Source organism: Rhinolophus sinicus, chromosome 4 (assembly GCF_057876585.1).
Source record: "Rhinolophus sinicus isolate RSI-liver-muscle chromosome 4, RSI-T2T, whole genome shotgun sequence".
In the NCBI taxonomy this organism is placed as follows: Eukaryota; Metazoa; Chordata; class Mammalia; order Chiroptera; family Rhinolophidae; genus Rhinolophus; species Rhinolophus sinicus.
Window position 1 is genome coordinate 17,589,074 of NC_142504.1, and position 16,874 is coordinate 17,605,947.

The 16,874-nt window shown below is 34.8% G+C and overlaps 1 protein-coding gene across 2 annotated transcripts in view; it reads left to right on the forward strand.

Annotated features, from left to right (window-relative positions):
- HYCC1 (hyccin PI4KA lipid kinase complex subunit 1) overlaps positions 1 to 16,874 on the forward strand; it is a 57,120-nt gene that overhangs the window by 11,967 nt on the left and 28,279 nt on the right. For both annotated transcript variants that reach the window (XM_019727571.3, XM_019727580.3), the window contains exons 2-3: positions 5,989 to 6,067; positions 12,004 to 12,105. In XM_019727571.3, the coding sequence (XP_019583130.1) occupies positions 6,017 to 6,067; positions 12,004 to 12,105 (153 nt within the window). In that variant the 5' untranslated portion in view covers positions 5,989 to 6,016. The remainder of the gene's footprint in view (positions 1 to 5,988; positions 6,068 to 12,003; positions 12,106 to 16,874) is intronic.

Here is a 16,874-nt window from a genome sequence, read left to right on the forward strand (position 1 = left end):
AGAACCACTCAGAAATAAAGAATACAATAATTAAAATGAAAAATACATTAGAGGGAATCAATTGTAGATTAGATGAAGCAGAGGATCAAATCAGTGATTTAGAAGATAATGTAGCAGAAAACACCCAATTAGAACAGCAAAAAGAAAAAAGAATCCAAAAGAGTGAGGACACTTTAAGGGGCCTCTGGGACAATATCAAGCATACCAATATTTACATCATAGAGGTACCAGAAGGAGAAAAGAGAGAGCAAATAATTGAAAACCTGTTTGAAGAAATAATAACAGAAAATTTCCCTAACCTGGTGAAGGAAATGGATATCCAAGCCCAGTAAGCACAGAGAGTTCTAAGTAAGATGAACCCAAAGAGGCCCACACCAAGACACATCTCATAATTGAAATGCCAAAGTTTAAAGCAAAGAGAAAATCTTAAAGGCAGTAAGAGAAAAGCAGTTAGTTACCTGCAAGGGAGCCCCCATAAAACTATCAGCTGATTTCTGAATAGAAACTGCAGGCCAGAAAGGATTGGCAGGAAATATTCAAAGTGATGAAAAGTAAGGACCTACAACCAAGATTACTCTACCCAGCAAAACTATCATTTAGAACAGAAAAACAGATAAAGAGCTTCCCAGACAAGAAAAAGCTAAAGGAGTTCATCACCAGCAAAGCAGCATTACAAGGTATCTTAGAGGAACTTCTTTAAGATGAAAAGAAAAAAAAAGATAAAAAATATGAAGAATGAAATGGCAATAACTATGTATCTATCAACAATTACTTTAAATGTAAATTAAATGCTCTAATCAAGATATAGTGTGGCTGAATGGATAAGAAAACAAGACTCTTACAGATGGTGCCTATAAGAGACTCACTTCTGATTTAAATATAGACACAGACAGAAAGTAAAGGGATGGAAATAGACATTTCACGAAAATGGAAATAAAAAACACAAAAAAAGTTGGGGTAGCAATACTTATACCAGACAAAATAGCCTTTAAAGCAAAGGCTATAACGAGACAAAGAAGGATCTAGTAATTCCACTTCTGTGTATGTATCTGAAGAAACCCAAAACACAACTTCGAGGGGACAGGTGCATCCATATGTTCATTGCAGCATTATTTACAATAGACAACATATGAAGGCAACCTGGGTGTCTCTGAATGGATAAAGGAGAGGTAGTACATATATTCAGTGGAATATTACTCAGCCATAAAAAGAATGAAATCTTGCCATCTGTGACAACATGGATGGATCTAGAGGGTATTATGCTGAATGTAGTTAAATCAGACAGAGAAAGACAAATGTCATATGATTTCACTTACAAGTGGAATCTAAAGAACAGAACAAACAAACGAAACAAAGAAACTCATAGATACAGAGAACATTTTTATGGTTGCCAGATGGGAGGGGGTTTGGGAGTGGGTGAAAAAGGGAAAGGGACTGGATTAAGAAGTACAAATTAGTTGTTACACAGTGGTCGTGGGGATATAAGGTATAGCATAAGGAATATAGTCAATATTGTAATAACTGTATCTTGTCAGATGGGTACTAGTTTATTGGAGTGATAGGTTGGGGGGCAGGGGAAAAAATGTGAAAGGACTAAGAAATACAGATTGGTAGTTAGAAAATAGGGGGATATAAAGTAAAGCATAGGGAATATAATCAACAATATATTAATAACTATGTATTAATGCCAGATGGATGGTAGACTACTCAGGGGGATCACTTCTTAAATTATATAAACGTCTAACCACTATTCTGTACATCTGAAATTAATATAAAATAATATAGAATGTCAGTTGTAATTGAAAAATTAAAAAAAGGGCAGGGGGAGACAAAAGGGAATAAGAGGTTCAAATTTCCAGGTATGAAACAAATGTTTTGGGGATGTAAATGTTTTGGGGGTGCAGCACAGGAAATATAGTCAATAATACTGTAATAGTGTGGTACGGTGTCAGATGGTGGCTGAACTTACCATGGTGATCACCTCTTTAGGTGTATAAATGTTGGATAACTATGGTGTGCACCTGAAACTAATATTATATGGTCACTGTATTTTAATAAAAATCTTAAAAGATTAAAAAATAAATTAATTTAAAAACTTCAAAAAAACACCAGCTTAAAATAATTATCCCAAAAGGCATATTTTGGGGTGCAAACTCTGCCTCCCCTCACTTTTATTATTATGATTCTATTAGTATACATTACTACCATTAATTGTGTTTACTTGCATTATCTCATCGCACCCCTTCTTTGCCCCCACCATTTTCTAATTGAACATCTGAGCCTCTATTAGACTTCATTATGGTTGAGTCTCATTGCTATTTGCTAAAGGGCAGTGACTCACCCTAAGACATCATCCCAACCCACAAGTCAATGGAATTTGGTTCTCTTAACATTGGTCTCTTCCTTTGTCCCCAACATTAGAGCAGGGAAAATTGTCACTTAGAATGCAAAAAGTGTGGGGAAGAGAAAAGTTCCCCCTTCCCTCCTCTGGTTCTTTTGGCTGGTTGAATGATGAAAAAGACATGAGACAGATTAACAAGAGAAAATCACATTTAATTTCATGTACATGGGAACTTTACATACATGAAACAGAGGCCCCACATACATGAGGTTCAGAGACAGAAAAGGAAAATGAGGTATATGTGGCATCCTGAGCTAAAGATGAGGTAGGGCACCTAGGAGCCTCAGGGAGAAGGAGGGTCACTGCAGGAAGAAAAGAGCGGACATTCAGTAACTAGTAGTTTGCCTTGCCATGTAGATGGGTCATAAAGGTTAGTTCTGATAATCACTTATTATGGAAAAGGCCCCTAATTTAAGTTCTCGGTTGTGGGGTTGGGGGGTGGCAGAAGTTTCTCGAGACTAGCTCAAAATAATCCACATAACACAGAGGCACATCTTGGGGTGACTTGTTCTGAACCCTTACAAAAGCTTTAAAGGAATTAAAGTAGAGCCGTGCTTTGGAAAGTATATTTCTGTATGCCATTATTTTGGGGAAAAGTCAAGGAAGAGGGGCAAATGATAGCAAAATTATTATAAAATAATATTTACATTGAGCTTTCTTTTACGTTCCTCCTCATAGCATTTGTTTTTATTATTTGATTTTACTGTACCCTAATTTGCCTTGATTTGTTTCAAAACGGATTAAAGGAGACTCACTTGTGCTGTTTTATGTTCACTTGTTTCCCCTGATAGACTGTGAATCCCTCAAGTCAGGGACTCCGTGATGTTCATTTTTGTAAACCTGGCATATGGGACAGACGTCTGGTAATTTATGAGTAAATGGATGATATTCAAGCACATCTGGAACAAGGAGAGAGAGGCAGATTAGTTGCTACAATCCTAGTTTATTGCAGCTTTGATGGTGTTAATGGGCTGAATTGTGTCCTCCCCCCACCCCACAATCCATATGTTGAATCCTACTCCCCAGTACTGCAGAATGTAGCCATGTTTGGAACTAGTGTCTTTACAGAGCTAATTAAGTTAAAATGAGGTGATTAGGGTGGGCTCTAATCCAACTTGACTGATGTCCTTATAAGAAGAGGAAGTTTGGACGTGATGATGTGAAGACACCGGGAGAGGATTGGCTATAAGGCAGTGAAAAAGGCTGGGTCAGATTCTTTCTTTATGGCTCTAAGCAGGCATCAACCCTGCGGACACCTTGATGTTGGATTTCTAGCCTCCAGAACCGTGAGAAAATAAATTTGTTGTTTAAGTCTCACAGTCTGGTACTTTTTACAATGACCCTAGAAATACAGGTGGCTTATATTCTTGGATGTAGCAAAACACCAGATGCCTGTAATTTGTCTATCTCCAAGGAATAGTCTCAATGCCAAAACCTTAAAACTTTATACACTTCCCCCTGGCAAGACATGGGAGAGGGAAATTTGGATGGCTTAAGGGAAGAAGTAATTACTCATCTTCCACCTCAATCCATTCAGTTAATGGCAAGCAGCTTGCCATTAACTTCAATTGGATTTGTTTGTTTTGGCGAAGAGAAAGTGTTGGGGTATTTGTGTTATTAAGTGTTGAAGAGCCTCTGCCAATAGACCTGGTTGCTTTTTCAAAGTAGAAAATGGAAGAGGAAGAATGAATAAAACACTTTTTAATCAGATGTTAATTTGAACTAATTGCTTTTGCATAATTTTAGCAGCACTACTCTGCCTGTTATGACCAACAGTAGCAGAGTAGGGTGTCTTTTGGCTCATCATGCCTGTTGCTTTAATAGTTGCCATACCCTCTGATCTGCAACCAGTCATACACAGTTGCCACAACCATTTTCAGCATGTTTTCATTATATGCTTTAGCCATAAACTAAATATATATGCAATTTTGACCATTTATTCTTATTTTAAATTTAGGTCATACATCAAATAGTGCTATTTAGTCAAGTCTTTTGTAGTGCCTTGAGATCTTTTCTAGTGTTTTTGAGATATTGAAAGAAAAATTTTGAACGTATACAAGAATAGAACATTTGCTCTTTCATTATTTGGAAGCAGTTTACCAGAATTCTGAGATTAGGGTACTAAATTAATGAGTGAATTAAATAGAGATCTCAGTCCCAGAGATTTTTTAAAAAATTGTGTTTGCCATAAAGTAAAACAAAACAAAACAACAAAAACCTCCAGTTTATGGGCAATAAGAATTTTAGTCTAATTTTGGCATTAAATTTAGTCACATCCATACTGTCGGGAGCACCCTTGTTAAGAGTCCGTAGTCACTGTGGTAAGTGCCAGTGATATGATTTTTCATTTCTTTCCCCATAAAAAATGTACCATTTTTAATTCTAAAAAATAAAATGCATGTCTCTTGAGTAATTAATTCTCCGTGAATGAATATATGTATATATATTTTCTTAACCATGTTTTTCATGGGAATCAGACAACAGAAATTTTAGAATGTATTTTTTGGCAAGAACCTTGTGTTGTTCATTAAGGCATATCTGTATACTTTGATAGCTGAGCAGAGGCTGTTTGAGTTGATAGTCTTCAAAAATAAAATTGCATAGTAATAATACTTTGCCAGTTACTGTAATAATTTTTTTAATTTGCATTTTTTAAATTGAATCTTCACAATAACCCCTTGAAAGTAGTTACTTGGTTATCCCAAGTTCACAGATGAAAAAAAGGGACATAACTTGCCCAAGGTTATGCTTCAAGTAAGTAATAGAATTAGTTCAATTCTGCCTCAGTTTCTACTACTTGATAATGCTGATGAAAATTAAGAAGTCTAATGCAGGATTTGTACCTGAATTAGGCAGTTAGGAGATTTAGGTAGAGCTAAGGTTTTCCCTCAAGAAACAGTTTTTAGGCTTATTCTCATGTAGATGGATGGGTGAAGAAAAGTAAATTGTCTTTGACAAATTTTGCTTGAGATAAATTTGTTTTGCATTTTCTTTAGCTTTTTTTCTTATTTGTACTTAAGTAATTCCAATCTTCTGAATAACTATTGTTGAGTATGGTCATTATCTTGGATAATATCACTTTTACTTTTGTTTTATGAGTATTAAGCTTTCAGGGAACCAAGTGGCTTGCCTAGATAGTTACTCTTGTAAAAAACTGAAATAGAAGCAAATTAAATTATTTTAATGCCTGTGTAAAGTCAATTTTGGATGCATGTCTTTTTATATTTTCACAGCTTTAAAATATTTTCTGCAGTTTTCTTAAGATGCATTATCTATCTGAAGTTATTTAATTGAAACTGGGAAGAAATGTCCAGTATGTTTTGCAGCTTGTATTCCTGAAAGCTGAATGAAAATTGCAGAGCCAGTTTCTTCATGTTATAATATTTATACTTTTGTCACAATTCTTGCATTTTAATGCTTGTTTGTGCACATTGGTTTTGAAATGAACCCGGTAATTTATGTTTAAAATTGCTTAAGTTTCACAAACAAGAAGTAACTAAATTTTATAGGTTTGTTTCTATCCATAGTAACCTGACTATAAAGAAAATGTATTCAAAATTTTAACTATTTTCTATGTTAATTTTCAGGTTGAAGATTTAAAACAAATGTGGAAAGATGTTCACTTCAGAGAAAGGGGTTGTGGAAGAATGGTTGTCAGAGTTTAAGGTAATATTTACTGTTTTAATATAATAATTATATTCCAAAGAAGTTTTGTCTGGGGTTTAAATTACAGTGGCTTTTAAAATATGATGGAAAAACTAAATATTTGTGGAAGCAGAAGTATGTTCCAAGAAACCTTAATAGGGAGTTATTTACACATAATAATCTTTTCTAGATTAATTTGTTTTTTCTTCCAAGTGGTTCAAAGAGTTTGTTTTCTCCCTCTCATGGCAACACCATGAAGAATGGTTAAAATCTCTGAGTGTTGATGTCACTCTCTCCAACCACCATCAAAGATTCAGTGTTGAAATATTTCTCCCAATTTGTGTAATGGGAGTGGGCCTGATCAACAATGAGGAGAAGATGGGAAGACATTTACCCAACTTTCTACCAGTGGATCTTTCTGTAGGTGGCTAAACCAGTGACTGTATAAGGGATGAAAATGAAACTTCTTTGTTCTTGTTTCATGAACTCGTCTCAATGATAGCTAAAATTGTGTTGCTTTAACCAGTTAATTATCTTCCCCTGATCCTCTGGGTCTCATTGTTACACATAATTAATTACATGAAGTTCATTATCATGAACCACAGGAATGAAGGGTTTGGGCTGCAACTGTCACTTTTTTGTTCAACCCAAGACCTCTAGGGATAAACCTATAGTCTGACAGTCAGACTTACTGGCTTGTTTCAGTGAGGGAGATGACACAACAGACACCGTGCAAGCATCTTACCAAAGGAAAAGATAAAATTGTTATAGGATTTGGAGGAAGGGTGGAGTGTAAATGAAATTTAAATAAAGCAATATTTTGATGGACTCAAAATAAAGCAGAGCTATGTATAAATGGGGTTAACATCTGGTTTCAACTGTGAAGTAGACCCAGGGTCCTGTTGTCTTGAAAACTACAAAATTAACATCTGTGTGGAGTGTTGTGTTCAGAAACCCCTTCTCTGAAGCTCTACACTTAGGCTGGAAATCGAGCCTCATTCTCTATGTCAAGATGACTTAGATCCTCCAGCAAGAGTGGGGGGTTCATTTTACCGATGTATGTTTAAACAGGAAAGTTTTTGATATCTATGATTTTAGATAACAAAGCTTCTCAGTGAATAAGAATACAATAGTCATTCAAAAAAGGAGGTTGTTATGACACTTTTCAGCAGCAGTGTGTCCTTGAGAGAAGTGATGTTTCCTATTAATTTTGCAGCTGGCCTTATTGATCATTGTCATCTCATCGCGATGAATGAATGGCTGGGCAGATTTTCACTTTGTCAGCTTTTATAGTCATGAATTGAGTCCTTCCATGGAACTTCTAAGTCATCATAAAGTGATGTAGACTATTACAAAAGTACACTGTATAAAGTACCTTTTACATTTTGTAATAGTTTGATTCAATCTTATATGTGCTTTTTTCTGCACATGTTGTCTTTGTGAATAAATGTTCAAGGTGTTGTTAAGTATTTTTTTCCTGCTTCAGGAGTGTTTAATTTATTCATTATATCACAATTTTTTTGGAGGGGGGTGCAGGTTTATGAAAATTGTCATTCAGCAATTGAGTACCACTTGCAGGGCATACTTATGTTTAATGGTGAAGTTAAATTTGCAAAAGCGAATATAGCCAGTTAGCCATTCTTTAATGTGAGTTGTGGAAAGAGGGCATGTTGAAGGATGGAGCATAGGAGAGGAATCAACTATTAAGGTAAATAACTAAACATCATGACTGATTCCCTTCCCTTCCCTTCCCTTGCCTGCCCATCTGTTTGTTTATTCTCTTCCCCTCCTGTCTTAGATATGTATATAGATACCCTTGGAAATACAGCAGCAAGGGGTGGGGGGGCAGTGCAGCAGTAAGGGCAGCAGTGTGCCCTAGTGTTGGAGGAAGTGGGTGGTTGGGGGGAAAGGTTGCAGAAAAGGCAGGTAGAAGAGTCAGTCAGAAGGGTTATGTTGGTAGGTTGGTTACTTTGAGCAAATAAGTAAATAAGGATAATGGGAGTTAGATTTCTGTGTCTGAGAAAGGAATTAGAAACATGGAACAGGGAAAGGCAAGAAAGAACCGTAAAGTGTTGGATTGGAATTAGAAAGATCAGTATGAACTCATGGATCTAAATATGTATGTGATATATTTACATATGTACATGTATGCATACATGTATTTACTACTTTGTTCACTAAGAGGACTAAGAAGCAGTGACATCCCAGTAGCTTTGAGCACATCAAGCACACAGAGCTTGTTTTCTAAATTCCATCTTTCACGAAAAGAAACTAATATTGAATAACAACGTATTATATAAGTAATATTTTATCAATATAACATACGTTATGTGGGTAGTGATATTTTATTAAAATTTTTATAAACTTAATTCAAGGGTATGGAAACTTTTCCATTGAGAGGAGGGGAGTGAAAACCTGTAACACATGACATAAAATAATTTAATTTTTCCCTAATCACGCGAGATTAAAATTACCCAATTTTCAATCAATTTGGTATAACAAATGTTTTAAATTATCGTCAAGTCTATAGCCAGGTAAAAGAAAGATGTTTCCTCTTCCTTTGTTAATTTAGTAAGCATTCCTGAAAATTATTTTTGTGTGTTATTTTGAATTGTGTTAATGTGTGTTGAATTCAGCTCTGTTTATGTTTGATGAAGAGGTCATCAGGCAAAGTCAGCAGCATACTGAAGGAATGGAAGGTAGAACAGTGCTTAAGAACAAACCTCTTATGTACTTTTAAAATTAGAGTATCTTGTCTTTTGAAATGATTTATGATATTATGTATTTTGGTTAAAATAGTTAACAAAGGAAATTTGGGGGTATATCTATGCATACTTATAAAAAGTCTCTGGTTGTTTAATTTAATAACCACAGTGCTAATAAGGCCAAGGTCGTCGTGATTGGTAGAGTGGTACAGAGTACATTGGGCTGAGAAGTCAGAAACCCTCTGATCTACTCATAATTCTTCTGCTAGATGGTTTTATAATGTTGAACAAATCACGTACTTCGTTGGATCGCAGTATTCTCATCAGAAATATGTGAAGTAGGTGGTCTGTGAAGATTTTAGCTCCACACTGTTCCATGGTCACAGTCTGAATTCCCAACCTCATAACCTCACTCAACATTCTGTCAAATGCACGAAGACAACACAGTTTCACCTTGTGCAATCCTTTTTTTTCCCCTTTGGAAGAACTATTCAGTATATACTCTGGCTTTGGGGTCTCATCATTAGTACTCTCTTTATATACCAACAAAATGATTAGACTGGCACTTCATTATTTTAAGAGTTCATGAATAGTTCAATCTCTGTCTTTTCAAAGATTTATCTGTAACATTATCTTTCAGATTGTATTATGTTTTCCTTAATGTGATGTGTAGATTTATCCATCAGATTTCCAGACTCCTAATTTTTTCAATTTTCTGGTAGTCACTAAATGTCAATTCAGTCTTATGTACAATGTGGTTGAGCAGAGCTGTTTTATTTATTGGTTCTCCACCCATCTGTCCATCTTCATTAATGCTCTTCTACTCAACCCATATCAAATCCTTACATTTAAAAAAAACAACAAACCATCTGCCAAATGATATGAAGCATCTGTCTTCAAATTTTGCCAAGAGTAATTTTCCATTATTACTTTTTTTGTCTCCAGTTCTGCCTTCTGAAAAGTGAGAAAGCTAAGCTGTGTTTAAGAAGGCCAGTACCTTTCTTAATACAGTGAAGGAAAATTTAAAGGTTTGCCATAACACTTTTTAAATCATTAGGCTCTTTTAGATCTTAAGTTTTTCAAAATGCTGTTCACAAACATAACAATTATATTTTCTCCCTTCTATAAATAAAAGTAATTTCTCCCACATTCACAAAATGAAATAATGACAGAATTGTGATAAGATGTAGTAATTCATTGCACTAATTTTTAGGAGATTTTCCCTCTTATTTAGCAGTAGTAGCCTAGGTCCAGGGTATTTTCTAGAACTTGTCTTTTCAGAAAAGAGCTCTCCTTTTGGTTTTGGCTATTTTATAGAAAATATTTTACCTCATGAAGGTTAATTGGTGTATAAACTAAAAATTGTAGTTCACATTATTAATGAATATTCCATTTTTAGCCTAGATAATACATATAATAGTATAATAATCTTTATATTCACTAATGTTTTAAGATTTATATTTCAATTCACTTAGTTTTAAAATTTATAGTTAGACACACACCTGTGTGTATATGTATTATACACATACATATGTACTATATATAATATATAGATATACAATATATTTTACATATATAATTTGGGTTTATTTTCATTCAGGGGATTAGAAATCTGCTGTTTATTTGACTATTATTTCCTTTTACATAAATTCCCCCACTATTAGGTTACTGTTGATCAAATAACGGAAATGGAATGTTGCCTGGAGCTCTTTTGTTACATGCTTTTGAAATATTGAAGAATGCCCTAATCTCCTCTTTATGTAAACTGTTGCTGTTGAAACGCCCTCTCTACCTCCCGAGAATGGTGTAAGGTTCCCAGATAGTTCACATTCATTTACCTTACCACTCTGGTAAACAAAGCTATCTTAATAAATTAAAAAAAAAAATCTGTTCACTTATATATCCTAAGGTGAAATGTGACCTGTTTTTTAAAGAATCTACTGAAGTGTAAGCAGTGACAGTGTTTATTTCTTATTCTGTTCATCTATAATATATTCCTTCAGCATAAGTTTGAGTATGAGGCACAACTTGTGCTGAGTGCTATGGATGGGGAGACAATAAGACAGTTTGTTCTCGAGCTCACAATAAAGTAAAAAAGAATCATATCCTTATTATAAAAATATATGCTGTTTAATTTTCTGTGTGTGTTTATGTACACATACCTCTATGTACAGTAACAATAACCCACTTTAAGCCATGAAATACTAGGATATGGGACATGTAAGAAATGTATACATCTTGGAATGACTGTTAGCAATATTTTGAGATTATATCTACTAGATTAACATTGATTGAAGGATGTATTTTGCGTGAGAAAGAATAATGACTTGGGAAACATGTTAAGGAAGAGGTATATTCTAGAAGGATAGGTTTTTATCATTTGTTATAATGAAATGTTTTATTTTTGTTTTCGTTTTCAGATTTCCCTGCTGCTTTTACCCACACCATCCTCCTTAACTACTAGAGTTTGTCTCTTCCCGGGCCTCTCTGGTCATGGTTTCCCTTCTGAATGGGTGGTGCTGGCAAGCTGTGATTAGTTGTCTATGTTTTCAGTGGCATTAGGAAAACTAATTTGTTGGTTGTGTGGCTACCTGTTTCTCTAGTTCTGAGAAGTCTAAAATTTCCCCCCAATTCTGTAAAGGAGAACAGCCTTACCTAACTTAACAGTCACAGTATGTAAACTCAGGAGTTACCTTGATAATGATGATCTGTGGCTTTAAGGTTTCAAACATTATTAAATCCTTATACAACAATGTTTATTAACACAATGTTTTCTAAGAAGCAGGATCATTTTGGCTAATGAGATTTGTAGCTTATGTAATGATACAGAAACTGTATCTCTGTCTTTACACATGATGTGTATTCTCATTGCAAACCCCAAAGTGTGATCAAGGATGAAATTGATGTTAGTTTATATCCCTGTTGATGATAAGAGGATTAAGCATATTTTTTTGTTTTTTTTTTTGCAATTATTTTGTTGAGATATAATTCACATAATATAAAATTCACTGTTTTTAGGTGGAAATACAGTAGTTTTTGGTATAGTCATAGTGTTGTGCAACTAACACCAGCATTTAATTCTAGGACATTTCTGTCACCTCAAAAAGAAACTCCGTACCTGTTAGTCACTCCCAGCTCTCAGATCTGCCCCCAATCTCCGGCAACAACTAATCAGTCTACTTTTTGTCTATGGATTTGCCTATTTCGGATATTTCGCAAAAATAAAATGTATATATTTTTAAATTTGTTTAGACACTACCAGAAACATCTTTACTAAATTATGCCACAAATTTGAAAGACAAGAATTCTTTAGTTTCATCTCTCTATAAAGTTATCCAGGAGCCACAAAGTGAGGTAAGTGCTCTTAGAGTTTATTGTACCCGTACTATTCAATTGATTGATTTTTAAAAATGTTTTATTGTGAAATATAAGATATATACATAGCAGAGTAAAAAATGTGTGTTTAAAGAGCTATAATATATATTATGGAATGTTTAGCTGATTACCTTTGACGAATGGGGTAGGGAGGATAAGAGAAGAATGTTATGTTCAGAAAATGGCAGAGTAAAAAAAAAAAATTATAAAATGAACTCCAGTGTATAATAACCCAGACCAAGAAATAAAATTATTAGCATATTTCAAAAGCCGTCTCTGAACATGTTCCTCCTTATCTATCTATCTATCTATCTGTCTGTCTGTCTGTCTATCTATCTATCTATCTATCTATCTATCTATCTATCTATCTACCTACCTACCTACTTACCTACCTACCTACCTACCTACCTACCTACCTATCGATCTTGCTGGAGGTAGCCTAGCAAAGTCTGGGTCACCACATTCATTTATTCATTCATCAAATATTTGTGTGCCCATTATGAGCCAGCTGCAGTGCTAGGCAATAGAAAATCAAAGGTGAGTAACACATGGCCTTGATCCCAAAAGAGGAAAGGGGTAGAAAATAAGTGAACACATGCTTTCAAGGCAATATTTCCCTGAGTCTATATAGATATGTATGAGTTTGCCAGGTGTGCAAGATAGTATATGGAGGCCTGAAAAAATGCAAGGCATTTAAAGAATGGCATGTAGTTTTATCTGGCTGTTGGTTTCCCTAGTCCTTCCTTTTTTTCTCTTGCCCCTAACTTGTTTTCTTTTTTTTGGACAGCAAATTTAGTTTGAAGGTAATTAAATGATCTATACTCCGATTCTGGTGCTTATAAATCCCACCATTCATAGTAGACATAGAAAAGCATTGGAAATAGCATGGACAATAAAAAGGCCTGGCATTTGGAAAAAAAGCAAATAGGCGAATGCAGTAGTTAACAAGAGAGGATAAGACTGTGACAGAAACTAAAGCTGGAAAGATAGGTTTAGGTTGCAACTATGGTGGGTCATGAAATCTATCGTAAGCAATTTAGACTTTTTTTTTGCACTAAAGGGATGACATATTATTCTTTTAAGAGAGTGGCTATGTGGAGGATGGATTGGAGAATAGAAAAATTGAAAGCAAGAAGATTAGGGAGGAGGCTTTGAAAACAGCCTAGGAGGGAGCTGTTAAGAACTGGAACTAGGGCAGTGTCAGATGGAATGGAAAGAGGTGGGGCAGAGGGGAGAAGTATGAGGTGTGTAATTTTTTTTATTTCAGTACTTTTGTTTGGTAGATGACATGATCATTGTGAGGCTCTAACCCCACTAATCTTATTATTCAGTGGTAAAGTAACATGCTCTGGAGTCCAGTCCTATAGGAACCTATGCACCTCTGGGATGAAACTATCAAAACTAGAGTCTTTTGTTATTTGAGTAGTTAACCTCTTTTTAAGGGAGTCTGGAATAATCCAGCTTTTGCTGCGTATGCTATAAAGTACACCATGAATTTTAGGTGCTGAAGAAAAGTTTAGGGAGTGTATTGACATGCCAAAAACGTTAACTGGAATAACTGAATAGAACAATCATATTTTGCTTGTCTCCCCATCCTCCCCAAAGCTTCTTAGTTGGTATAGTTTGTACAGGTAGATTGGTTTCTTGAAGGGTTTTTAATGTGTTTAGGTAGAAGCTGTTTTAAAGTTTTCCATGTTTAATTGAGAATTATTTCACCAAATAGAGTTAAGTATAGCTATGTACTTTATTATTTATTTTTAACACATTAAATCTTGCTTATCATTTCTTGCTTAGTATTTTTGAAAGACTTAATAATTATTCCTCTAATGAGGTGTGTTTCAACCAAGCTACTTAGGCTAGAGTTTGTAAGGTAAATTTCTGATAGGCTAGTTTGGTTCATAGTATTTCTTTTATTCAGATTAACGGTGAATGTAGCTCTAAGGGTTCATAGCAGTATTTCTCAAAATATTTGTGTTGAAGGACCAGTTTTTTGTTTTGTTTTTTAATTTCCAATCTGTACTTGATGTACATGATGAACAGGTAACTCACATCATGTGAAATACCACACAAATTTGATAACCTTTAACTGACCTATACCCTGTTCAGTAAGTGCTGATCACCTACTTGGATGTTGCAGCAATATCAAGTTGCTATAAAAGTTTCTAAATTCTTCCTTTCAATTTCTGTATTTATATTGTTGGGGACTGGTGACAGTTTGTGGGTGGCCTTCGGTCCAGGCACCACACATTCAGAATGTTGGTTTCAGAGGTTTTGCACATAGTTTGTTTTATGTTTTTCATCCGATTAATGTGGTGAACACTGTGTGTATTCTGTATTCTTAAAAGACAACTCGATCTTAAAAAAATATATTTGGAAATACCTCTGAAATATAGGAGTATAATCTACTTTTACATCACAACCTTCCTTTTGCTCTTTAGACTATTTTGCATCTTAATTTGGAGATATTCCTGAAGAGTTGTTATCATTGTCTTTTGGGATTTTTGAAATTTGCAACATTGGCTCTGGTGTAGTTTGAAGTCCAGCAAATTTGGTATTTGGATTTTACTAATAGTACTTTTTCATTATTTAATTCATTTAATAAATATTTGTTGAACCCATATAACATGCCAGAAATCACTTAGAAATACAGCAATGAACAAAATAGACTAAATTCTTGATCTTATGGATGAGAACTTGTATTCTGGTAGGTGAAATAGACATTAAACAAATACCAAAATGTATAATACAATGTCATTTAGTGATAAAACTATGAAGATAAATGAAATGGAGTAGGGGGAGTTTGAGTTGGGACTGAGGAGGTGATGATTGATCCAAGGTCTGAATGAATTAAAGGGAAAAAATAAAACTGGGGGCAAGAGCTTTCCAGGAGCGGGAATAGAAAGTGCAAAGGCCCTGAGACAGGTATGTATGGAGTGTTGAGGAAACTCTAAAGAGGCAGTTTATGGTACAATGCGGTTTTCTTGACTGGTGCTTTTAACTGGCTGTAACTTTAAGAAAGGCATATAAGTAGAGGCTCAACAATGCTCAAGTCTGTTATGAAACCATCTGTTTTTCGAATGAGTCACGTAAAGTTGCTTTGCTGTTCTAGACGTAGGGAGCCCAGAGTGAAGAGAGGATCAGTTCAATGGCTACTGGCACCGGAATAGTACTGTCCTTCCACCTTTTTTGTATCTTTTTCCTATCTGTGTTCCTCAGTAATTGTTCAATGCAAAAAAATTTGCACAATTTTTTTTTTTTTTTTGGAAATTTACCCAAACTTAACTCTTTCCTGTCTTCTATTCCTGTCTTAGTCATTTAAAGGCATTTTTAAGTCGCATTTCTATTACCATTATAAATCTCTTAGGATACAGATGTCTTACGAGTGGATTGTTGTAAGAGTTCACTTGTAACTTAGTTGTTTTAGAATGCAGAATGTATTTTAGAGTAGAAAGAGGTACATGGTGAGTAGGTTCTCATGAGACTCATAAAAAGCCCGTTTAACACATGAAAATATACCTGAGGTGCAGTTCTCTCTTCACCGTACCATAAAACCTACCCGCCAAATATAACAGTGAGAAAATACATTCAAAAATTCAAACCAGACCGTAGGAGTACAGCATGTCCTAATGCCCCATTACTTGTCTCAAGTATATTCAAATTAGATAAGTCAATTAGATAAACACCACCTGTATGTCCCACATTATATATCATTTTATTCTTCTCTGACATTTTTCTTGTTTACTTGCAATTGAGTCTTGGCTCCAGTTCTGACCTTTGTGAGCTGTGTGATTTTGATCATAGTAGATAGCGTTTTTGTCTCAATTTTCTTATGTAGAAAGTATACATAATGATATTTTAACCTACAGTGGTGTGGGAATTGAATGGGTTCACGTATGTGAAAGCATTTTGTAAGCTGTAAAACAATGCACAGATATTGGTATTTGTCTCTACTAGTTTAATATGCATAATTTAATCTCATTGAAATATATAATTCCTACTTCCCCTTTGAATCTGTCTTCATTTGGTTCTGCTTGCATAAAGCAAAAACCCTTTTAATTTTGGATTTTAAACCTTTTGAGGGTTGATTTTGTACTCATGTAGACTATTGAATAAATTTTTAACATAAGGTTTCATAATTTTGCAAATACTTGTTAGACTACATCAATTGACTTAATCAAAGCTTTCCCAGATATTTAGAGATGATGCAAGATTATGAATGGACACTGGTCCAAAAAGAAATTTTGAAAACGCCTGGAAACTAAACTTTCCCCTACCAGTCTTTTTTTCAAAATTGTTTAACTCTCAGTTTAATTACAAACAGAATATATCTGTATAATTAATATCTGCCAGAAAATTTAAATGGAATTTAAACCAAATATGTCCTTCAGAAAAAGACATTCTATTGGTTAAGCAACGTGGTTGATTAGATTCTTCAACTCCTATGCTGCATTAGGTAAAAGCAAAGTACCTGAAACCCATTCTCTAAATGAGAATTCTTCAATCCCCCTATCGGTCTTTCTTTGTTCCTACCACCCCAACCCCATTCTTTCAGATTCCTACCCTATAAACTTTTCTTGCTATTCACGAATGGGGTTACTTTGCCTCTGGCCCTCCAGTTTCCTGTTACCTTCCTTTGCCATGCCACAATGGACGGATACCTGTTGCCCTCTAATGACCATTTTGAGAATGGAAAAACTATTCCTTAACTGTTAGAAGTTAGATAATTTTTCAATAGGAAAGACTAGTTT